Genomic DNA, 25754 nt, shown 5'->3' on the forward strand with positions numbered 1-25754 from the left:
AAAATCCTCTGCCAGGAGGTAGATCGTTAAGCTGCGCTTTCGAGAGGATCCGCGCACATGAATAAACCGTTATGCCGGCGCTAGTTTGATAAATCGTTTTATATGTGATAGAGAAGGATGTAAACGGAAAGATACACGCTGGATGACAAGGACGGAGGCAGAATTTGGGAACGTGCGTGCGATGACTATCGTCGGCTTAGCCGCGATAGAAGTCTCTCTCTCTCTCTCTCCCCCCTCTTTCTCCCTCTCCCTTTTCTCTCGTCCATTTTCTCCTTGTCACCGTTATCCATGACGATGTGGGCTGGCTTTAATCGTTTCTCGTAAATGCCTGACGAGTTTATAATTTCCAAGTTTCTCCAACATCCTGAATATCCCGCGGAAATTTTGACGCGAACAGCCACTATGAAGATGATAGTCGTCGAATGAGTGAAAATCACGATCACAGATTAATTTGAACGAAAAATGCATGCGCGTTTGAGAAAAACATTTTTTTTTAAATCTTTATTTTTTAAATTTGAAATTAATAATATTTTAGTGTATGTTGAATAAATATTTAAGACAAGTATATGGCGCAATATTTTTTAAAGATATTGTATAGGTAATCTATGTATTCAAAGTTACAAAAATATTTGAGTCAAGGAGCAAATTAGTAATGAACAGGGAAAAAAATTGAAAGTTTATAAAGAAAACAACGTCAATATGATTCGACGAAGAAACATTGGTATTTTGTTGTATTTTGCACTGTTTTTACAATTGTAAAAACGGAGGGAGTTTCGCCGAAGTGGTTTTGTGATCAAAGCTCTCTGCAACTACCTTATATATATCCTTATCAACATTTGGCTACAGACTTCTTATTAATCAAACTTGGTTTAAAGCATATAATTATTACACATAGGTACATATATATACGTAAGATACATCGCATTGAACGATTTGAATTTTCCGCGCACGGCGCGCACCGATTGAAGCGCTCGCAGCCAACTTCATTTCGTTCGCCAATTCAGATCGCTGAAAGGCGCGCGGTGCGTGTCGCGAGTCGCGCACTCCAATAACAGCAAGTCGATTTTTTGTTAGTAAAACGTGCGTTTCGCGGAATTTGCGCGATCAAAAAGTGTGTTATTATTGTGCTGAATACTGAATTCTGTATCACTCTCCCTCATTTCTCTGTATTTCCGAACGAATCGTCACATCAAGTCGCGTCGCGTCGCGTCGTACAGTTAACCCTGCTTTTTGCACCCGTTGCCGCGCGTTCAACGCGCGCAAAAAGTAATTTCAATCTTCGGTCTGTTTACACGGGCGTGTTTGAACAAAACACGCATTTAATTGCAGTAATTCATAGAGACGCGCGTACGCGCTAAATAGCGCATGCATGGAAAGCAAGGGTCGGCCAGCATTCCGAAAATTCCGCATTTCTAACCTGAGCGCGCCGCGCGCTATAAACCGGAGTGTTGTCCTTATCGAAATTTCTAACGACGGCCATCCAAGCGCCACGGAGACGCGACGAGAGCGAGGCGGTCTTGAATCGCGACACGTTTAATCGGGAAATATCAGTCCGCGTAATTAGTCCTGCATTTGGTGCGTTTTGGTAATTAACGCGCGCGCTCATGAAATCGCGTTCTAGTGCGCGCGCGCGCGGGCGTGTGTGTGTGTGTGTGTGTGTGAGTGCCATGAAAAAGCCACTCACGCAGCCACGTAGGATTCCGAGAGGACGAGCCGGCCCGGGTGGTGTCGGGCGACCATGAGCGGCAGCGGGGAGTGAGTAAGCTATCATTTACTTATTGTCTATTTATTCATTCGCTTAGTTTTCTTGCTAACTTTAATCTAGAGGTGCTATTTTATTCCCAAGTTTCTGATATACCTTTTCTTATTCTTTCTTTGTTGAAATTCTTTCTCTGCATTACACATACCTGAGTAAGTATTTAGCGAGGGGGAATTCACAACCCAAAATTTTGTACACCAATGCCGATTTTTGGCATTGCTGTAAAACACTGCCGACATTTTTGTACACTGCCGACAATGCTTATTGTTAGTCAATGCCTACAATGCCGTCAATCCTATATTAAAATTAAGGCAATGCCATGCAATTATGAACACTACCGCGTGCCCATTATCATACGCCAATGCCTGCACAAGAATTCTAAAGCTTTCCCGAAGTATTCTACACAATTATACAAAAAACTTCCAAAAATTTTATTTACGAACTGTATCTATACATTTTACTGTAATTGCACATTATTATGTGATGTCTTATGCATAGGTATACCTAACTTCAAACAATAGAATACTAAAAATAACAATGTCTGTTAAGTTAGCACCCCCACCACAAAAAATCGAAACGCCACTTATGCCAAAATTAAGTGCTTTTTATGTGCTAATTATGTACCCTATTTGAAATTTGTGCTCAACCACGTGATCGAAAAACCGACTCTGAAGTGAGCTCACCACTCCCCAACCACTGACGACAATGCCGTCAATATTATAGGTCACTGCTTACTTTTTTCGGCAGTCCACTGCCGAAATTTTGTACACCAATGCCGGCTGTGAATTTCCCCTCGGTATTTAGTTATTTTTAAAATTTATGCCTTCACACATGTACATGTTCAACAACATTTTGATATTGATTACGACCTAATTCAACTTGTGTTTTACATAAAATAAGTATTTTAGTCATATAACAATTAAAAATTTAAAGCGTAATATTAGTATCAATTTGTAACATAATATTTTACCAATATAAAACTTTATATAACACGTTCGCAAAAGTAGCAAAGCATTTCGCGTCCACTATAGTGAAAAAAAATTTGTCGAAAAACTAAAATATTTAGTCTAACATGTTCAACCAAAAATTGAGTTGGTTTAGTTAATTCTTGATTAAAAAATGTTAATGGCTGGCATGAATAAACTATTTTTAAATAAGCCCTTTTGTGCAGCTATGTTAACTAATTGTTGAATCAACCTAATAATTAATTGAACGATCGGACTAAATATTTCAGTTTTTCAACAAAAATTTTTTTCTGAGTGTAGTGATTTTCTCAAAGAATTTACCAAAATTTTATTGAAAATATAAATTAAGTAACTAACAAATTTTACTCTGCCCCCCCTTTTCCTCCCCCTTTCGCGTGTGTGATGAATTATAGAGGAAGATCTGAAACTAAAGCAGTAAGTGAATTCGGGGGATTTTCACCCTGGCCATAAACTCACGTGTCTTTAGCGAGTTGGTATAGTCGGCAGGATTTCGTTGGATTCTGCGCCATTATTCGGACCCTTACAAATTGCTCAGCCAATAAATTATCTATAAAACGGCCAGACCGTCCGCTGCGCGAGATAACGGCGTATCTTTGCAGTTGTTATCGATGGCGATCGCTCGATTTATTATTACGTGAGCGTGGACGGGGTTTAGCGATGGTATAGCCAAAAAGCTTGCCGCGCGTGTATGTTCTTCTCGTTCTGAACTGTATCACGTACAGTATTGCCATTTTCCACGGGAGTACCTGCAACAGTCTCTCGTGAGACACTCTGATAAATATTGGAAAATTACTAACATTTCGCCTGTGTAGATAGCACAGGTATCACTGTTAAACTTTATTTTAAGTTTTACAAAAAAATTAAAGACTCTTGGAATTATAAAAAAAAAATACTATTTGAAAGTTGTCATCATCGTTAAAAATGATTTTATGAGAAACGTCACACTTTCAGCAGATTCTTCTCGACGCATTGGTGTCGATTACACATTCTTTTATATTGCTTTATTTGAAAGAAGATAAAATTTTAATGACAGCAAAGCGTACAAAGTTTCTACTTCTCTTCTTCATTATGTTAAAAGTTAAGTTATTTAGCAACTTGAAATTGATGACTCGTAAATAATGTAAATGTCCTTCATCCATGTGGTCGCGTGCCCCCTTCGTCAATCGTCGATTCTCCGCCGGAAATTGCGTACCAGTTAGCCGGGGAATAAACAATTCCCGGCAGTTTCGTGTAACCGCGCGACGAAATGAGGACAGGAGGATTCCGGTCGTGTTCGACAGGAATTTATTAGCCGCGCGCGGTCGCGCGCAACGGATGATACATCGCGGTGCTTTATCGCTGTTCGGGAAATACTTTTGGGGGTGAGCGCGCGCGGTAATGCCGTCCCTCGTCGCGCTCGTAAGGGCATCGAATGGGTTGAAATGTACGAGCGAGGAGACGAGACGAAGCCGGGGACGACGGAGGTCCGCTAATGTTCCGATACGTATGTCCTTCGTGTTCTTCGTTTCGCGGCTGGTATGCAGCACGGTGACTCGGCGGAAGGAAGGTGTTCCGGGCGAGTACGAAGGGCGGTGGCGGTCCCGATGGCGCGGGTGGAGGGCTCTGATTTACCGAGGCAATCGCTCTTTATTTCTCTCCAGGCGGCCCTCCCGTCCGCCCCACCTCGATAGATATCGCCTTGTAATAGCTTTCCGTTACCTGAATATATCCACCTAGTGAAATTTATCAGATTGAATCGGTAGAATCTGAGGGAAACAGGAGGCCTCAATGATGCTTAACATCTTGCGTGTATATATTTTATCACGTGTCCCTGTTGTTACGTGGTATCTAATATTATACAGATACTAAACAGATGTACTATTACAGCACTTATAGATACGAATACAATCACTTTTTCAAGATATAACATCTAAACGTGATTGCTAGAGACACATATATATTGCAGATACATATTGATGCATTATGTTTAATTATAAAGAATGTAATATATAATTTTAATGAAAAATTGTATATTAGTAACAATAATGGACAATATTTGATTTAATTATAATTCTAATCCGTATCAGCATTATCTTTTATACACTTTAATGGTTGCCAACTTTGCCGTGTAACGTAATACGTATCTCGTATTGATTATAGTTATTATTTTTAGTCTTTTATTCTTAAATTAGATAATACAATCGTTTGTCGTCACAATCAGTTATTACGGAATTTTCAGCTAAAATTTGTTTAAAATAGTACTTGTTTTAAGTAACACAATTGTAATAAGACCGACAATGACAATATTTGTGAACATTTCATAAATTTAATTTTTTATTTTTTATGAAAGATTTTCATTATTTCAATTTTTGTGTCACATTTTTTTAATACAATTAATTTTCTTACAAGTAAAATTTTTATATAAATTTGCTAAGAAGGATCTTGAATCATAGTTGATTTTTTTTTTAAGGTTTTTGTGGAATGTACTATCTTTTTATCGTGTAGCAGAATATAATTTATAAATGAGATCCTGTATAATTAAAAAAATATATTTAGATTTTTGCTTATCATTTATATAAGATATACTATTCGACTTCGATCCAACGTCGTCCGAGGGCAGCACGTTGCAGAATCCCGAATCCTTCGCTTTAATCCTGCAGGAATGATTAATACACATAGTCATTTAGACTTAGCGATTCTACTGACTCGAATTCAATATATTGCGGACACTCATACATTAGATAGATAGACTCTTAAACATACATTTTTTGTTTGACATAAACGGAGCAGATTAGCAAAAACTCATTTTTTTATAAAGAAATATTCTTTAATAAGAAAGAATTTTTTTTTCTTTTCTTTGAAGGTTCTCATGTCCAGATTTAAATCACTTATTGATACAAAGCATATCAAAACACTTTTCAATCTTTCTTTTATTACACATGAGATTAATATCTTGCCTTTTGCAATAAGAAGCCAAATCTTTATTTAACAGAGATAACGTAATCTATAACGATGCATTTTCTCTCGGTAAATATAGTGGTTCTAGTTTAGAGAGAAAGAGAAGTTTGCTACACAATTTATATCTGATATCAAGGATATTATCGTTCGGGTACAGCTACGATCAATGTTCCAATCGCTGGAATGGCAGGAAGAGCAGAGCGAGACGAAAAGGGTAGTAGAAAAGAGGAAGGACGAGATTCGGAGTTATCGCTTGCGAATAGATTTATGGACTCTCCTGCGGCATCAAGAGGCAAAGTCCGTTTTCTCCGGCCCCCCCGTCTCCTTTCTTTCTCCATTCGCGGGGCAGCAGCGTCCCGTTTCTTTCTTTCTGCGCCCTGTCTGTTTGCCCGAGAGCACGGTCTCCTCTCTCACGGGCTCTCTCGATGCAACCCAGATGCGGCCGCAGCTGCCATTGTTCCGGCGATCGTTATCCGAGCTCGCGGCTCCGAGCAAAAGTTACCACACTCTATCTGGAATCTCAATTAATGCCGCCGCCCTTATCGCGAGATCATCCCCTTATTATCGACGAGCCGCCCTCCGCCCCCGTTCTTACGCAGCTCTTGCGGAATTTATCGCTACTCCCCTCCTTCTGCTATTCGCCGCCCCTCCGAGAGTGCTCGAGGAAGAAGCACGCACTTCTGGAAAACCAAAATCGGCGATCCCGATAACGAGAACGATTTATCGATCATACGACGTGCTCGTTAGTATCTTTCGACTGGTCAGCGACATCGTCTCTCTCTCCATATCCGTTCGTTTGAATAGTAACTCTTTTTTTTATCGCATCGCGTCGACAGTTCAAAAATTTTTAGAGAAAATTTTGTACGCGAATGTCGACTTACCTGCACTCACCGCGATCGCCATAATTGGTTTTACTGATCAAACAGCTCGGGTGTAATGAAGCGTAGCCAGCAGAAATTAAGATAATAATTATTCATTGGGACGCGAGTCTCTTATTTCGTATTCCACGTAGCGAAAGGGATCATTAACTCTTTCGCTTTATAGCGATGAATGAAAAAAAAAAAAAGAAATAATAAAATACGATATGGAAAGGAGGAGAAATTTCTGCGGAAATTCGTTCCACGACAAAGCAAACGCGGCGTATTCGCAACTGGAGGGCATCGAACACGCGCACAGCCAGCGTTTCCCTGAATGAAACTAATAACTGAATAACTGACAAAAATCGCTGCCGGCTGTTCGGCTGCATTTTTTCGGGGCTGCGTTTTCGCGCTCACAATGACCAACAGTCCGGTCTCCGGCGCTCGTTGTAGCGATTTCGTGCTTTCAGCCCGGCTCCGACATATTGCATTCGTTAGCCCGCTAGTTAACCCCCTTCAGCGTTACCGAAACTCGTCGGTCCGCGTTGAGCTGGTCAGTACCGAATATTTACTCGTCCTCGAAATATCACGTATACGGAAGCTACAAAAAAAATAGTCGTTGATTCAACATAGGGAGAGATTCTATGATATACAAAGCGTTTTGCAAATTTTGCACTATGATTGAACTTTTGAAAGATTATATTTGTTGAATGTGCAGAAGCAATTTTTTTTGACGATATATTGCCATTATTATTTTATGATTATAGAAAAATACAAGTTGAAATACAAGTTAAAATACAATTATATCAATTTTACGAAAATTATTAAATTAGTATTGTTTAAATTTGTAAAAAGTCTATGTGATTATACAACCGTAACGTGTACGAAGAAATTGTTGAAAGTTAATTTTCCGGGATATTTTAGATGTCTTTACATCAAAGATACGACAAGCTGCTAAAAATGCAAAGTTTGCGTGTTCAACGAATATATGGTATAGGACAATGTTTTAATATCCGTGTGCACATTAACTTGCGCTTCTACTAACAGGAAACGAGGTTCGTACCAAGTCGAACGTCCATAAGCCTTGAAAGATAAATATCTCTCGCTATCATATTGCACAATTATATTTTCGCGTTGCATATTCGTTGCACGCGGTACCTTCCGCAGACCATGACGCAATCGTCAGCTGCACGTGGCCGGGAACGGGAAGTTTCTCACATTTTTCACTTCACGCCTTCCAACGAGCACGCTTTCTGATTCGTCAGAGTTCGCGAGAATTAAGTCGATGCAGCGTGCTCATAAAATTTAAAATAAACCTTACCTTTGTTTTTCTCCCCCGTACGTAAATTTTATATACAAACAGTATTACGCGTCAAATAGATATGTTTAGTGGATGCTCTAAATGTTTATCAAGTCATTAATGAAATAAGAATGTCAAAGTTAAAAAAGCCACAACTGATTAAGATTTATAATAATAATACTCAATTTTTGTTATTACTTGAATTACGCCGTATTAATAAAATTAGGCTTTTATTTAATTAAATAACATTAAATTAAATCCAGTCTGACGAAAATGTCAAATTGTCAAACATGAGATTAGCAAATCTAATGTCAATCATAGCCGATTTTTAGTGTTGATAATTTAATTTTTACAATCTTCAGCTTTTATTTAAACAAAACATAAATATAATTACTTTAGATAGATAAACGACTATAAAAGTAGATGTAAATTTAATAATTACTCGCTAATGTATAATCATTTACGTTTTTTTTAGATATTACATGTTTTTTAAAATTTTTACAACTTGAAAACTGATTGTATTAGATAAGGTCAATGTTATAGTGTAGGTTTCTTTACAGTGATAAATTTTAATATACGCGTATGTGATGTGACCGATAAAACGAATGGTCGATGGCCTGCGAGCGTTAATCTTACGGTCAAGCCCGCAGCAAACAACGGATAACGGAGATGGCAAATCACCGTATGCGTGCGCGTTCTCTCCGTAACGCATCGTCGACCTTTCGGAGAAATTTATATTCTCGTCGGCAGATAAGGCACACTTGCGAGGCGATTCGCGGTCGACATCGCAGCCGAACGGAACCAACCCTCGGTCTCCAGCGCGGCGTAACTTCACCCCAAACGTTACGCGAAATGTTTGCTCTATGATATCGCGCGACATTCTGCTGAGTCCCCGGAAAAGGGATGATCTTCTACTAATTTGTGCTTCCGTCCGCGTGTACGATATCGATCGTTTGAACGAAACATTTCTTACTGATTCCGCCAATATAGCCCAGCGCCAACGATTCTTATAGATAAGATTTTTCTTAAATTCTTTTTATTTAATAGTAAAAATATAATCAAGAAAAAAATAGAACAAATAAATTATATTTATAATTTTAATATGCTGAGAAAGAGAGCAGGATTTTCGTTTCTCTATTTTAGTTAAAACAGAACAAGCGCGCGCTACACAGCTTCTAATATTACATAATTTCATTCAAATTACGAATTGAATATTACACTATTAACTTTTCAATACACATAGGCAAAATACGCGATTTCCGCGATGATAGCCGTTCACGAAGTAAGCGCTGAATGAGAATTAATCGGCATATTGGAAAATCGAGAACAATAAATTTCGAGAAATCGAATATCTTTGCAGTGCACTTTTTCGAATAGGATACATCGAATTTTCAATCTAATTTTATCATATTGCTTTTTTTTTAATTTTTTAGCAAATTTCCAGTATTATAATTTTGAGTTTGATTTTCAGTATATATTAATGTTAGATTTGTATGCTCAGCTAATCGTATGAGAATCCGAAGGACGTAGCCAATGATCTCCGAAGTTTATCTATATCGCGAAGGGTTAATTGATCAAGTCCCTTCGTCGCGTCCATATCTCTGACGAAGGGCTGACGTCACCTCGTCCGCAGCCCTGGCGATCCTGATTAGCATTAACGATTCATAGACCCGGGACTAACTAGGGTCGTCCTACGACCTCTCGCCATCTTCACCGTCTCCTTCTCGTCCTCCTAGATCTCCTCCATCTCCCACTAGTTATCGCGCCTGCCAACAAGGAGGTTATCTTTCGAGTTCGACGATCGACTCGATTTGCATAATGTTTGCCCGTTACAAACTATTAGTTCGAGATGTCTCGGTCACAGTAACGCGACCAATTACAAAAACGTTTTCTAACACCCTTTGGCACAATTCTTTGGGAGAGGGGGGGGCGACTAATATAATTAAAAAATTAAATTACAAATCTATTTATATTTAATTATACAAATATTTGTGAGACTATTATAGTGTTGAACCGCAGATTATCAGAAATTTTGTTTTGAAAGTATGTTATCGTATATCTTTTTTTTTATTGTATTTTTTATAAAATATTGTATAACAATGAGAGCGAGCGACGACAGAGACATCGAATTCTTTGTCTCCGCGACATATCAAGGGGCAACATATCAAGCGATGCAATACCGTGGTGCTTTTCGACGAAGGGCGTCGTTATTACGGAAGGCCGGGACTCGAGGTCTTTCGATGTCCTGCAACGGTCAGCCAGATCTCTGGGGAGGTCCTTCGAATTTTCCAGTCGACGGAGGGAAGCTTGTCGGCCAAGTTGCATATTACCATTTCTCGATTCGACGTGCGAGAGGTCGGTGCGTGCTCGCGTCCGTCCGTACGTGCGTGCGTGCGTGCGTGCGTGTGAACACTCCCGTGTCACCGGGTACACTCGGTGTTAGTCCCTTTGGCATTAGACAAGGGTATCGGGGATGTTCGGGGGTGCTCGTTGTGATTGGTGTGGGTCGGACTGACCATTTGAATACACGGCACTGTAATCACGACCGTGCTTCCTCTCTCTCTCTTTCTAACTCACTTTCTCGCGGAGCGTCCTTCTCCCCACCGACCTGACACTCCTTGCCTATCGTACAGTCATCGCACTTCCTCATCCCCTTCCTCTCCCCTGCCTCTATCCTGACAGGACGCGCGTGGCTGTCCGGGGAATACCTCCAGATTACTACCACCGGTGAGCGCGTCCTCCCATTCGTTTCCATCGTCGCCTGACCAGACCTCCTGGATGAGAATGGTATTGTGCCGAGTATCCAGATTGAAGTTAGGGAGGCGTATCGACGTGGGGCTGTCCATTTCAGAAGCGATTTTCTTCCGCCTTCGCAAAATTTACTCGTTGAACTGTTCGTAAAATGTTTCGTAAAATTTTACTATAGTTTTATTGGATAAAAAGAAATTTCTTCATATTTAGAAAAATAATCAATAACAAAGTTTTTGTATATGTTAAAGCTAACGCACATGTACACAGAAACTATTTTGTAATTACATCAAGTAAGTCAGTTTTAAAAGCTTTTTTTTCTCGAAGCTTAATCGTATAATATTTGCTAAATGCCAATAAAAAAAATAAAGACGCATTTTTTTTAAAGATTCTTCCTAGTTTTTACGTATATAAGCAGCATTTAGATTCATAGACGATGAATAGTGTGGGACCGTCCTTTTGTTACGTCGATAATCGAGTATGCGTAGGACACTCTCTCGTGTGCCTTAGGAGGGAAATTATCCAGGAGACGTCTCGTCGGATTTCTCTCGTTACCGCCTCGTTCCGGACGTGAAAACGCTCGCGTAACCGGTTCCGCATTTGCATGTTCACCGCTTGGAGGCAGAGAGCGAGGTCGAAGGGCTGGCTGGTGGCACGGATGCTGCGAGCCAGCACTATCGTCGTCAAAAAGCGTCTCACATCCATTTTAATGGATCCTTCTCGAAGATAAAGGGGAAGCGAAGAGAAGAGAATGAGAGACAGCTACAGCAATTTATTGATATTCCTAGGTCATTTTTGTTAAAAGTGTATACAAATTGTTTATATTTCGAAACAAGTACTCATCTAACGTGATTCAGTACACAAGTGATGAATTACACGTATATATGGCATTCTATTTTCTCTTTCTCTCTTTCTCTTCTCTCTCTCTCTCTCTCTCTCTCTCTCTCTCTCTCTCTCTGTGACTTTTAAAATAGCATTTATTCTCGCTTCTGTACCACAAAAGACTAATGCATACAAAAGTAACGTATTATATAAATGTTTTTATATTATATGTTATAAATTATTACATCGTCGTCGCTGTGTAGGAGAAAAAATTATCTGAATTTGAGCAATGCACATAGTTTATTAATAAACGTTGATGTAAAAAAATGAAATGATACAATAAGAAAATGAAGAAATAAAAATTGTATGGCGCGAAAAGGAGAAAATGATACATAGGCATATAACCAAACGCATAAACGCGTTGTACAACCACGTTTGTAATATAGTCTTCGTGTAGCCAGGCTACTTTGCCTAAACATTTGCTCGGCGCTTCACCTGCTAGAAGCCTAACCCTTCGCTATTTCATTAAATTAGGAGGAGCCTGTCTGGTCGGTTAGTTGGCTGGTTGGCTGGTTCGCCGCCGCGATCTCTGTCTCTCTCTCTCTCTCTCTCTCTCTCTCTATCTTTCTCTCCGTCTCTCCTTTTCTCTCACGTCGCTGGATTCGCGAAACCACTGGAAACTTTCGCTTTTACCGTCATTTTATAATTCATGATATCGTCCTGTCGCTTGGATGTAACGCGGGTCTCGTTTCGTACCGTCGGCGGCGAGTAAAGAGGGTCTCTTCGTTCGTCGTGCTTGTCGTTGACGGACACTACTTACGCTCACCTTAAATGGTCGGACGGATCACGAGTTTTGTATTAAGTGGCAATAATAACAGAAAAATCGTAGTTCGAGGACAATTAGAGTAGATCGCGTGCTTTTCGTATTATCCGTATACCATACACCATCTAACTCTACAACTTCAAAATTGAAATCAAATGAAATATAAAAGTAAAGATCGGAATTTAAAAAAATACATTTGTTTAGGTTTCGATTACTTTTATTTTTTGCCCAATATTGCATCTGATTTTTTACTATTATTATAAGAATTGTAGACTTTCTCTGTTTTCTAACTTTCGCTTTTGTTTCAAAATTTATTTAGCGTAAAATATTGATATTACTTGCTCGAAAGATTTCAGTTTAATGTTTCAGTAGCAAAGAAGTATTCTTATATTGATGCGTTTATTAAAAACTTTTATTCATCGCGCGGATTCAGATGATTTTTATTAAGACTGATGTTTTGACTGGAAAATCCTTTCGAAGGTGTAGCATGTTAGGTCGAGCATCTTATCGTTGCACGCTCAATATCTTAACGGGAATAAGTCCAAAGTTGTATCCCATTACGTCTAAGCATGCTGTCCCTACCCATCTTTGCTTCACTATAATACTCTATCGCGTTGCCTGCTCTATGCAACGTACCTTCAGCTTCTGCCTCTCTTTCTCGCTCTTCCACCATAAAGCGTCCCTTGGACCAACCCTTGATTATTCCCCATTGGCGTAGAAACTAATTAAAATGATACGTTCACTCTTTGTTTCTGTTAATTGTATCGTCATACATTAAAATTTACTTTGATGTAATTAATAATCGACGATGCAAATAGATTTTTCCTATGTGAAATCTGCTTTTGACTACGATCATTAAACACGTTTCATTAATTTTACGCGATGCATAATAATTTTTAGAAGCTTTTTCATTTAATAAATTTAATTATTACCTTTTCTTTAAGGAACTATCTTAAATTTGGACAATAATAATATTAATTTAACACCTTAGAAGCATATCACGTTCATCGTCTTAGAACGATAAATGTTACGCCATTGGCGAAGGGTTGAGATCGACCGTCGGTGGGTGTCTCCTCTCTTTATCTCCTTGCACAGATTTTAATATAAATTATAATCTAATGTCGTTTCTTAATACCTTTTCACCCCCGACCGCCGTCGCCGCCACCACGGTTTCTCCGGACCCCAAAACGCCAAGGTCATTATTAGGGATTTCTCATTATGCGATCAATCATTCTCAGGGATCGCGAAGCTAATTTCTTGCGTCAATTAATATTGCGATAGCGGCCATCGACGGAGAAAACGTCGACGGCATTCCTTTTCTGCCCTTCGACCGCGTCGTTCCTCATTTTCGTATCATTTAACATTCAATGGAACGTCTTGCTTAACGTTGCAATCATGCTTGCTCTTCGCCGATCGTCAAGAAACTGCCAAATAATTGCGAAACGATATATCACAGCCGCGTCTACTTTATAGGACAATTATTATTAATTAAATAATATAATGTCTACTCTAAATTTTATACGTTTTAAATGCTTCAGATTTCAAAGTGGAAACATATAATCTTTAACATTCAATTATAATTATCCTAAGTCAATTAATAAATTTTATAAGATGATATGTATAAAATTTAACCTGAAACAGATTATTGCTGAATACAACTATTGCTGCAAAGACTAATGACTGAATTATTACTTCTCGAGAATAATGTCAAAATTGTATTTTAATTTATCTAGTTAGGTGTATGAAAATAACATAGAAATTCATATTTTTTTCAATTTTTAAATAATTAGACGCAAATGCTAGTTGATTAAATATGTGACAGGTTAGATACTAGCTCAGACCGAAGCAACGCACGCGACTGGGATTGCCCTTGGGACAATAAAAATTGCAGGCAAGATCATGGAGGTTGATCTCAGAGAAAGCCTCCCCGATGCCTCGAGGTGGTACGTAGAAGCGAGAGTTAAGATAGAGAGCAAACCAATGGATTTATGCCTCGGACCACGAGGCATCATCGTTCTCCCCCGATGGATATGTGGGACCGTATATGCGCTTCTCTACACATCTCCCCCTCCTCCCTCTCTCTCTCTCTCTCTCTCTTTATTTCTTCCTTCACCAATATTTGCCCTCGTACGCAACGCCTTGGGTTCCGTATTTACGAACAAATAAGCATATATATAAACGTGTCCTCCATGTTTGCCTTCTTATATCTGCCTGTATCTCGCGCTGGCTGCCCCTAAAAGCTACCGTCGAACGCCCCCCGAAATCAGATCAGTAACCCCTTTAGCAAACTTCAACTTCGATGAGTCTGCTGTAAGACATCTCACTGCTGCAGTAACTACGTCGTATTACCAAAGCAAATATTTTCATTCTTTTAATATTAGTTTGGAAAATAACAGTCAAACGCGTATAAAGATCAAGACAATCCATTTTTATCATCTAAATAATTAAATATTAATAATTTAGATAATCTATGATAAATATTTAATAAACATTAATTTAATAAGCATGAAATTTTTTTAGATGGCATCTGTTGGGAATATTATAATTTTAATAAATATTTTATGCGTATATTATATGCAATAAGTAAAGAGCAATAAGTAAGTTCAGATACCGCAGAAAACTAAATTCAAGTTCCATGAATGGATTTTATTTACTGAATTTGTCAAGCAGCGTCTTGAATGTTGGATGATAAAAAGGCGCAGCATATTTATTATTCATTTCAACGAATTCTCTGATAGTACACCCTCGCGATCCCACTCTTGCGAGAAGTGTTCGGAAAGTCCGGGAGCTGCGTCTCTAAGGAAAGGGGATCTGAAAGGTGGTCGAGGGGGAGAGGGGGGTGACCGAACTTTGGACTTTGAACTTTGCCGCTCGAGTGACCTCGCGGCCGTTTTATTTCACTTTCGGCCATTAACATACTTCGCACCGGGATTTTTCCTACTTCCGCGCGCGAAGTACTAGTGCCTGCATAATTACCGTTTCACCGTCTTGTGGTTTTCTTATAGCAATTGAGTGAAAAGTAAAAACACGATTTTAAATGGCCATGTTTGGAGATGAAGAATTTCGTAATTATTTCTGCCGATATGAAAATTTATTCGAAAAACCGTTCGTGTACGAGGTAAATAGGTTTAGGTCGTCGTATAGATTTATTGTCAAACGACGGATTATCAGCAACAATTATACATGAAAGGCGAATACTTGTTTCATACTTTTGACTCGGAGCGGATCTCTTCTGAAAAGCTGTTGTTTCGTTTCGTTGTCGTCTACAATTCCGAGAGTACCGTCGTTTATTGTTCGCGATAGCTCGGAAACAGCAGTGGGGGCACAAAAAGACGAAGCGAGAATCAGCGGTACCCCGAAGAAAGGACGGTGGTCACGCGCGCGACGGAGAGAAAGAGCAAAAAGAGAAGGCGGCCAGCGCGGCTAGAAAAGCTCTCTTTCGCCACGAACACGACGGGGAAGAGGGCTTTTTCCTCCTGGGCGAGGATCCATGTATGGACCTCACGACCTACGAGACGACGCCGGCGTCGTCCTCCTCGCTGGCAAAAAGTAACACGAAAGTAAGCCTATCGTAGGAGGCGTGGAACGCGGAGCTTTTCCCTGTGTATCTCGATGAGTTCCCGACGAGCTTTTATGGGAGTGGGGGCCACGCTTGCGCGGATGCTTCCGGCGAGAAAGGACGACGAGGACGGAGGAAGCGAAAGAAGGACGGAAAGGACTCTCTAGGATTTCGGGAGGGTAGGACGTACGCGCGGGGAGGGATGAAAACGTCGCCAGGGTAGGACGTTCCAGCACTCCTCTTTGAGGCTCGCGGACGCGAGGGTCTCTTGCGATCGCCGCTTTCTAAAATATGTTTTTTTAGGGATTATTAATATAGCAATAAAAAAATTATGTGCGTCGATTCGTACATCGAATGTTGAGCTTTCGCTTTTCAATATTGTGTAATTTCCTTACAAAATTTAATTTCACTTCACATATATAATTTACCACGAAAATAATTATAATGATATAATTACATATTTAATAATAATTGTTTTATATAACTTCTAATTAAAATGCGAAAATTTCTTTCTTATTATCGGTAACAATTAGTTATTTTATTTTACGTTTATCTTTTAGATTTATATAATACTAACGGTTTTGCTAATTTACGTTTCTACATTGCGAACAAAGTTGTTGCTTTCTGAACTTACTCTTATTTTCTATTTCGTTTCGATTCAACAACTAGTGCAGCTTCAAAAGTATCGATAAACCCTGTTAGGCGACGAGATCAGCGCGGTTGTAAATGTGCTTATTAACGGGACAGCTGTAAGTTAAATCATTTAGGAAACTTCGTCCAGAGTCGATCGTCTCGGTGCGTCAAAGTAAATATCACAATTGTTCATTTGAGCATCAAAGCATCGTATACTGAATACGGATTATCCATCAACATTATCATCACGCTTACTATGGCGAATGATTTATGGAAATTGATTGCAATTAAACTAGCCGCGTGAGTGTCGCGCGAAATGATCGAGGTGAGGAACGACGTAAGACGTTGTCAAAGGGGGAAAGAAAATTGATGTGAATTAAGGGGTAGCTTCGAATAACGCATTCGTCCTTTATTCACGATTCTTTTCAAAAGTAGCATTTTAATGAAATAAATTTGCAATCGAACTGTCATCGTGATTTTACCAAGCAAGTATCACGCGCTTGAAATCTTAACATTGATAAGCGAGCGTAAGCTAATGAGCTTCGGATTTACTTTACTAGATAAATAGAAAGAGAATACGCGTGTGCAATGACGCGAAAAATCATTTATTTATCCTGATAATAAGCTACAATTTAATTTAAGTGACTATCGTTGCGTTTTTTTTACTGGTGCGATTCATTTTTTTCACATGAAACCCATACGTGTCTGGGAGAGATAACAGTCCTTAATATCGACGCACGTATTTATTGCGATACACACGGCAAATATCGACAAACGTTATCGCGCACAGTTCTAACGTTGATCTTTCACGTCTGGTAAGACAAGAGATATGAATGCATGAATGCATTGGAAGTGCCTTGGAACTAGAGCGACTAGTATCTTCCTGCAGCTTGAACGTAAAGGGAAGGAAGTGTCATGCGTTCATATATACTGGACATTCGTTTTACCTCGCGAACACGAACGCGGAATGACATTAATTGTTTCAGTCGCAAGGTAACAATGTATTTTATTTTCAGAATAGAAGACAGAGAGAGTTTTTTTTTTATTTTCGTTCGTGTAATCGTTCGTGCTCTATCTTACCGTCGCGTTTAAGGGCGTTTGCCTTTAGCTGTGCTCGTTTCCCCGCATTATTCGGCGTGAATTTGAGAGTAAATTTTCGATTTGCTTCTCCCCGTCTCTCCGCATCTGGCCGACGCTCCGTCCACGGACAACTTTGGAAGGAAGCTGGAAGGAGTAAAAGTTGCCGACGGTTGGCGGAAAGAAAGATAGAGAGGCGAAGCGAGAAGAACTACTTCATTGGTGGAACTTAATTCACTTAATAGATTCTAAATGGAGTAACTCCGATCTGGCAAGACTCGGCCGTTTCTTAAGCGTCGGAATAAAAAGTTCTTGTCCCGGTGAGAACGGAAACAGCCGACGCACTTCAAAGACAGGCTACGGATTGGCCAAGTGAAAGTGATCAAGGGAAACAATGTGAAGACGCGTAAAAAAATAATCAACACAAACATCACGATTAAAAGTAACAGTGTGACTTTCTTTTTTTAATCTTTGCGAGCATGGTTATCATCATGGTTATCATCAGCTAATCGTGTTTTAATCATGAATTATCAGGAATTAATATCAGGAATTAGAATTTGGAATTGTTAAAAGTAATTAGACTAACAAATGAACAAAAAGGATTAAGCGAATTTAAATTTTATTGGTTGCACGCTTGCCCGTAAAATTTTTCATCGACACGCGTACCGCTGTACCCGACATTTATATGAAAAACCATTAACCACTGCTGTGCAGCGTCCGATAAAACGACAAGGAAAAAGAAAGAAAAAAATACGCTTCACTTTTATGTGTCAGCTATGTTAAAAAAATAAGGCGACAGATTGAGCATCCGTTATGTTACATACCTCGATAATTCCCGCCATCAGCAAACCGGTGAGGTTTGTCCGGCGTTTGCTTTTGATGCTTTTGAGCCCGCTGAAGTGGTGGCCCGTGGTATTGGTGCAGGTTCGAGGGAGCCAGCCAAAGAGAAACGCATCGGTCTCCAGTAGCTAATTTATGACTTCGGAGGCGAATTTTGTGCAGGAAACACATCAAAGTTCAGTAGCGGTCAATGCAGCTCACGCGTATACGGTGAGAGAAGAGGACGGTATGTCTGCGTGAGAGAAAGAGAGATGAGTTAAAAGATGAGGGAGCGGTAAGGGGGGGGGGTGAGTGAGAGAGGGAGAGAGAGAGAGAAAGCAAGAGAGAGCGAGCATGGAGCTTCACGGACGGTAAAGCAACCACGGGCCGCGCTCTAACTACGTTAAAAGTTTTAATATTAGTTTAGTCGACGGCCACGGTAGATTGAGACGTAATTCCAGGTAATACCACGGTTCTACGAGCTACTTCCAGCTAATACCGAACGAAACGCGTTCTACAAAGGACCCTCCAGCCCCCGCGCTCCTTAATCTGCATTAAACTCGACGTTCGGTAGCCCGCTGCCTATCCGTCGGCGGCTAACAAGCCGTCATCCATATGATCGTATGATATCTTTGGTTTTTGCAAGAGAACCCGTCAACTACTCCCTTCGATCTCCCGGTTCGGCGCAATCCGCGATTTGGTCCTAGCGACTTGAATGACACCACCCGAGTTAGCTTCCAGCTAGATACTCCGTCGCGTTGTTACTTTTCACTCAAAATGAGAGATTTTGTTGATACATACGTCGTTTTCTTGCGCTTAGAAGTTTAGATTTTGCAAATTAAGAGAGTTCTTAGTTAAGAAATAAAAATATACTATGAATTTTTAAATTTGAGAGACACGGACTAGCATTTAGTGCGTATAAAGTTGAAATTATATCGCCAATAATTATAAATAATTTTTTAGGATAAAATATACTCAGTAATGTAGCTTATAGTTAGTAAGACAGTGTCGATATTGATATGAAAGCACGCACGCTGTGTACAGCGTTTCGCTCTCTTTGTTTCGCGAAATAAATTTGCCGGAAAAAAAGTGTGTTAGCATGTGAAAGCGGCTTGTTAGTATCAGACGATCAGAGAGCATAAAGTTTTCTATTAACGCTCAACACTGCAGTCGTGAAATTATGTCTTTCCGCGAATACATTGCTCTATAAATACGTATAAAAACGTAAAAGTAGGAGATAATAATATTTGATGTATCCGGTGAAGCGTATGTGTTATACGTAAGTTTCAAACAAACTAACTTTATGTAATTTCTGTATATATATGAAAGTACTTTACAGCTCTGCTACTGTAACCATTATTGTTTAAGTAGTTCAGTGATTGTTTAATGTTATAATAAGCGAGTTGAAATTATCTTTTTAGCCTACAGAAATTCTTAATTCTTAATTTTTTTGGTTTTTTATTTTCAAAATTTATTTTTTCGTAAATTAACATCATTCAATCCTAAACTGTAATGCTAAGTCATGAACAGGAATGCATTAATATATTCTGAATGAAATTGTACACGTTGTACGTGCGAAAGTGTCTCATAATAATCTGCGATACAGATCGCAGATATATTTTTCTTATTTAAATCCGTGTAGCGCGTCTCCGTATTATCTAAAAATCGCGACGCGGCTAGGTCGTTACCAGGTAACTATGTGATTTCTCCGAAGATCGCACGCCGGCTGCTGCAGTTTACGTGCACTTCGAGCAGAGGTTTACCCTCGTCGCTGGTAATTGAGCGAGGCGAAGGGTCGCGCTTCCGAGCTCTCGTAATTTCTTGTCACACGACGGACGTTTCGGAGTGAAGCGCGGCAAGGCGCGCAGGGCGTACGAGCGAGGGAATAGGAAAAAATGCACCTGCGACGGGTAATAATTTGTGCCGTCCAAGCTGCGGCGGCGGAGGGCCTGGGGGGAAGCGAGGAACGAAGGAGGCAGAGCAAGGGGGATGGCGAAAAGGGGGGTTGAGGAGACGGAGGTGGGGGAAGAGGATGGAAAAGGAAATAACTCGGAGGTGGACCACGCGTTTTGCTTGGAAGCTCGTCTCCGTACTAGCAAAATCGTACTACGCCCTATCTTTCTTCCCCTCCGCGCCACCCCTCTCTCTCTTTCTCTCCTCCGGCTCTCTCCTCTCTTCCGTTCTCGGTCGCTCTCTCTCTCCCTTGTTCTCTCCCGAGTTTTCTCTCTCCCTCAGAGACGAGTCGATGCGTGCGTACGAACACAAGCGAGAAAAGTTTTACTCTCACCAACACTGATGCACGTCCCAACGTCGCATATCCAACCTCGTCTCTCTTCCTCTCGCACTCTCGCTTTCGCTCTCCTCTTTCCCTCTTTCTCTTCTCTCCTCCTCTCTAATCTAACTCCTCGCAAACGCGCACACAACCGCGTATCGGCGCTGTTCAACGTCGGCGGTCTCCTCCTCACCAATACCAGGTTGATATCCTCCTCCGGCTCCTTCCACCAACCCCTCTTTCTGCTTCCTCCTCCTCCTTCTCCTCTTCCTCTTCCACCGCTGTCCTCCTCTTGACGGTGGTGTTGTACGACCTCTCGGGGTTGCTCGTGGAAAATCGGCGCTCTTCGTCGACGTCGCGGCGCGGACGGTTCGGACGGGCCTCGTAGGGCTGCCTAACGTCGATCACGGGTCTACGTCTCCTCTTTTGAGCTTCCTAGACGCGTCTTCCGGCATCGCGGTAAACAGAGTAGGATCAAACGGTGCCCCGGAGTCGTACGAAAGATGGAATCTCTTGCGGTTCCAACCCAGCCGGCTCCCGATATCGTCACGATCATCGATTGAGAAGATCTCTCCCGCTTATCAACGCGAAAGTAAGTACCAAGAAATAAGAAATCTTTTTCGAATTACGTGCGCGATCTTGCATCTTCTTGCGACTCTCTTGGCCGAACTTTTGAATCTACATTTTCGAAGAAACGCGCGAATCCTGTGAAAAGCTTTCATGCTTCCGTAAACATTTGGCAAGTTGATAACAAGATCAAAAATCGTCGTTTGCGTGTTACGTGTATGCGGTGTATGTGTGTGTGCGTGTGCGTGTGTGGAAAGAGGAAAGGGTGTAAATTTTTTTGAAACGTAAATACTTTTTTAACACGTTATTACCGAAATTGAATCTAATAACCATATTGTTTTTTTTCTTTACGTGATACTTGCAGCACAAAAACAGTAGTTATATTTCTAGCAATATTCAATGATCGACCTGTACAACAGAGTTTCGTGAAATACGGTAACGTTATAAATCGCTCTTCCTTTATTTTCTCCCTGTACAATAACACAATCTCACTCGCGTCGTATTCATCGAAGAAATTTTCTTCTTTGATTGATTATCGACTCGCATCTTCTTCTTCGCATTGCTTCATCGATGCGTTTAGTCTAGGAAAGACGCGGTGTGATTTGGCGGTCGCGTCGGCAAATTCACAGGTAGGCTCGAGATGGTGTGCGAACGTGCACTTGGAATTTGGTTTTCGTCAAAGTTTCCAAGGTGAACTGGTTGTGCGCGCATCTGCGGGGGTATACACCTTATAGGGGGAGGGGGAGGGGGTGAAAGAGGATCGAGGGCGACGGCGGAGGGGGTCTTGGTCGGGAACTTTGTTCTTGTTCTTGCGAGGAACTTCGGCCCACCTTCCTGCGATCCCCCTCATACCCCTCGTGTCCCCTCGCATCCCCCGTGCCATTGAACAAACTAGTCCGCTTCAACGATAGTTACTTCTTTCTTGTTACGCGGCTACCGAGTTTCGCGCCGACACGCCGCTTACGGAAGGTTGCGGTGAACTTGGTACCCTCCGTTCCCCCTTCCCTCTCACTCTCCATTTCGGCCGCGAGGGATCACCGGGATTCGGGGTTAACGACAGTTCGCTTGTCCCCGTCGTCTTCCCAACGATGCAGTCGGCGAAGGCCAAGGTACCAGCGAATGCAGAGTTCGCTGACATACAGTGAGATCGGCGCTGTTCTTGGGCAATCATAGCGGAAACTCTTGTGAAATGTCTACATTAAACTGAAGAGTAATCTGATGGTTCTGTTCTCCAAGTGGTTGATGTTGAATATCTTTTTGGTACCTGCAGATCAGAGCGTTTTCTCTCAAAATCATAGCCGGTGTATGAACTTTATATTCTTTCTTTATTATGTAAAGAATATTTATTGTGGTATTAAGCATTGAAAGAAGATAAGATTTTATTCAACTTTTACTTTTAATTTTAAATATTGTTTAAATCGTATTTAAATTGTTTAACCAAGTATAGATTGCAATATAATAATAATTCTAAGAAGAAGAAAAAGTTGTATTTAAAAATTGTTCTTTTAGGAAGTTATTTTGATGATTATCAATTATGTATTTTATGTTTTCTACATGTTATCAAGGCTTAACAAAGAAACGTCTGATGCTCTATGATGTTAGGTCCAGAGAAACGTATTTATAAGAGTGTTAAATATGTTCATTAAGTCGAATAGTTACAGCATCCAAGATAGACATTTATTGTGGCGAGTAATTTGCTGATGCGGTTAAAAATGATCAGTTTTGATGATTAAATAAATTTTGAAGAATTTTTTGGAGTGTCACCCTTTCTTGCAGTTGAACAAAAGAAAGAGAGAAAGACAAAGGGGGAGAAATCGGGTGCCAAACGGGAAGGGGGAGAGAACACGAGAGGAGAGAGAGAGAGAATGAGTGAGTTGGTAGGGGAATTGTTACCCGAAGTTTAAACTTGGTTGTCGACTGCCGTTAACAAGGTTTGCCATGGGGCTGGTTCAGTAGTGTCTAGGTCTCGGGGTGTGCCACATCTCGCGTCCGGAGATGCTCGTCTTCGTCGTGTCTTGAAGCGGTAAACGGTCAACCGCGGTTTCATCATTTTTCTATCCTGTCGCTAGGAGTTGCGATATTCTTTCCGAACGAACGATAAGAAGTCATTCTTGCGTGGTCCAAGGCATAACGGTACTGATTCGCTGAGTGTTACTGCGAATAGTTGATAGTGATTGCTATTGCAAAGGAAAGAAGCATGAGATTCTTCAAATGCTGTATTGGGATTTATCGATGGATCGTATTATGTACGTATTCATCGTTGTTTGCATGTGTAGAAATATTTATTAGGGTATTAAACATTAAATACACTGTGTCGTGACAGTTTATTGTTATATTTTTGTTATTTTGTTGAAAGAATTATTTATAAAAATAATAGCCGACAGTCGAGGAGTAATAATCTATAAAAGATTCTCAATTTGGAATATTTTCTTCATTTTACGCATTTTCATGTTTGTATCTTATTTTTCTTCATTATTTTGGGTTTTTGCAATTTTATAAAAATTTGTATATTTTTTGTAGCTTTTCTATGTTAAAGTATATACATTTATTACTATACGCTGAAACTTTGACTCGGTGTTTTATTATCTTGTAAAGATAATTTTGTCTTTTGATACGAAAGTAAAATATTTACAAAGAACATTGCTAAATTGCTTTTCTTACGATCAAGGGGAAAACGGTTGATTGTCGTTATGACGCACATCGCTATGAACGATGTACTCACCTGAAGAAGAAGAAGATTCTAAAGTTAGGTGATGTGCAGGGTTTAGAATTTCGGAAGAGTCGGCACGACCACCGGTGGTTAAAGCCACCCCGAGTTCGTTGATTATATCGATTTGAAGCCCCCCTAACGGAATTACGTCGAAAATTGCCCTAACCTCGCACAACCTTAAAGCCACGCGAGAAGGGGTGACGCCTTCGGCTTTTACCGATTGATAAATGCTTTAAGTTCTGTGCTATTGATTAGTTTATGTTATGACATGCTATATAGATTTGAGCGAATTTTTCTTTCAATATACGAGGATCTGTTAAGAGAGACGAAAGGATTAAGGTGTGTCAAGGTGAGTTTAACAATCATGAAGTTAGGACTGCCTGCTTAATTAGCTGTAAAAAGACAACAGCTATTTAACTAGCGATATATGTTACATATTTTACTTCTCTATTTTACTTTTATATAAGCAGGTAGCGCAGATTGGCGTGTACATTGCAACGTTCACGCGTATGACATTTATCATAAGCAACATGTCACAGGCGTGATTAATTGCTTAACGTCAGCAAGTTAAACCACGTAGAGACGATGGCTTAATTAATGAATAATTAATTACACACATATTCGGAGGGGTAATTTTCCCGCGACTTTATATGCGGTCGATTGTTTCAACTTTCTGTTTACTTCATTCTTTATGACGACGATCATGTAAAGTATTCAGCCATTTACAGGATCGACGTAATGACGAATTTTGAACGATACGTTACGTCGATGCCACCCCAGCGGAAAGTAATTCTCGTTCGCAGCAGCTTTTTATCGCGAATGCGGGGACGATAACCAGTGCCGCCGGCATGGCGCTCGAACGCCACACGCTCAATCACTCGCGGTGAAACAATAAAGAGAGGAAACGCTCCATCGAGATGCAAATCGATGCAAACTTTTATACGAATCGTGGCCATCGGCCGCCTGTTCGACGGTGGACATTGTCCATCATGTATTTTTTATACTGATGTAATCGTTACATCAGCGAATAACCGGTTAGTTTATCATGTCGCATGGTACCGATGCAAATGAATATGTATTGTATAATGAATGTGCAACAGTTATGTATATGATATAAATTATGTCACTGCAAATATCCCAAAGTTAAAATTTTTTTACAATTGCCGTTTCTAACAAAACATTAATAATCTATTTGTGAACATTATAAAGAGAGTGAATTTGTAATGCCCTAAGGTTTGGTGGCACTAATGTTATTTTGGTTTTCAGCAAGACTTAAATATGTATTTGTCTTTATTTATTTAAAAAGAAAGATAAAGACAGATTTAGGTTTAAACTTCATTCAAAGCTAAAGTAACGTTGGTTTAACCTAAATTAACTTCTTACAAGCGAAAGAAAGGTCTATTTTATAGTTTATTCTACTGTATTTTTTAAATTTCTAATATTGTAAACATTTTTGTGGTTTTATTTTAGCATTTTTTTTTAAAGAAAACGACAAATTTAAATAATTTTTTTAAGCATTTTACGTTTTTTATTTAGGAGTTGGGAGCATAACATGGAAATATCTTTCAACTTTCAAATTTAGTGCATTGAAATTTCCAAGTTCTAAGATGTTGCAAATATTGGCGATTGTTATGTTGCACCGCGAGAGATTTGTAGCTCGGTCTCGTTGACAAATATCGGTTATCCTGGCGAGTCCTCGGCAATATAACCATAGCGAGTGCTCGCGCGATAGCGTGATCCAATTTGTCGAAGAATGCGCTATCGCGGGTAACTGCGAGACGGTGCAAGAAGACGATGGAAAGGGTTAGATGGGGCCCCGGAGAGGCGGTGGGACGAGAGATTGTGGCGATGAGGGACGCGAGATGCGGAGGGGGCAGGCAATTAA

General features: G+C 40.2%; 2 protein-coding genes across 23 annotated transcripts in view; one reads left to right on the forward strand and one right to left on the reverse strand.

The window, feature by feature from the left end:
- LOC105205448 (flocculation protein FLO11) overlaps positions 1–25754 on the forward strand; it is a 334932-nt gene that overhangs the window by 95341 nt on the left and 213837 nt on the right. The window contains exon 1 of one of the 21 annotated variants that reach the window (XM_039451537.1): positions 21034–21184. The exons of the other annotated variants lie outside the window; for them this stretch is intronic. The gene's annotated coding sequence lies outside the window, so the exon portion shown is untranslated. Of the gene's footprint in view, positions 1–21033; positions 21185–25754 lie in introns of those variants that run through there. 21 annotated transcript variants of the gene reach the window in all.
- On the reverse strand, positions 16999–20851 carry LOC113002976. 2 transcript variants are annotated; one of them, XR_005575177.1, is made up of 3 exons: positions 20009–20851; positions 18326–18573; positions 17040–17648 (listed from the first exon to the last, which is right to left on the reverse strand). XR_005575177.1 is itself a non-coding variant. In XM_039451560.1 (2 exons), exons 1-2 carry the CDS (start codon positions 18510–18512, stop codon positions 17467–17469), a joined length of 369 nt encoding a protein of 122 aa, XP_039307494.1. In that variant the 5' UTR covers positions 18513–19316; the 3' UTR covers positions 16999–17466. The 2 variants fall into 2 exon arrangements, 1 of the variants encoding a protein (XP_039307494.1); XM_039451560.1 differs by lacking the exon at positions 20009–20851 and having other exon boundaries at positions 16999–17648; positions 18326–19316.

The sequence above is a fragment of the Solenopsis invicta genome, chromosome 7, assembly GCF_016802725.1.
Source record: "Solenopsis invicta isolate M01_SB chromosome 7, UNIL_Sinv_3.0, whole genome shotgun sequence".
Taxonomy (NCBI): domain Eukaryota; kingdom Metazoa; phylum Arthropoda; class Insecta; order Hymenoptera; family Formicidae; genus Solenopsis; species Solenopsis invicta.

What these genes read in the sequence shown, in the direction of transcription:
- LOC113002976 (XM_039451560.1), bottom strand. Translation starts at nt 18,512, where the DNA reads ATGTGTTTCCTGCACAAAATTCGCCTCCGAAGTCATAAATTAGCTACT. An exon ending in TGATGGCGGGAATTATCGAG is followed by an intron (nt 17,649 to 18,325) that starts GTATGTAACATA and finishes TACTCCTTCCAG; the next exon opens with CTTCCTTCCAAAGTTGTCCG.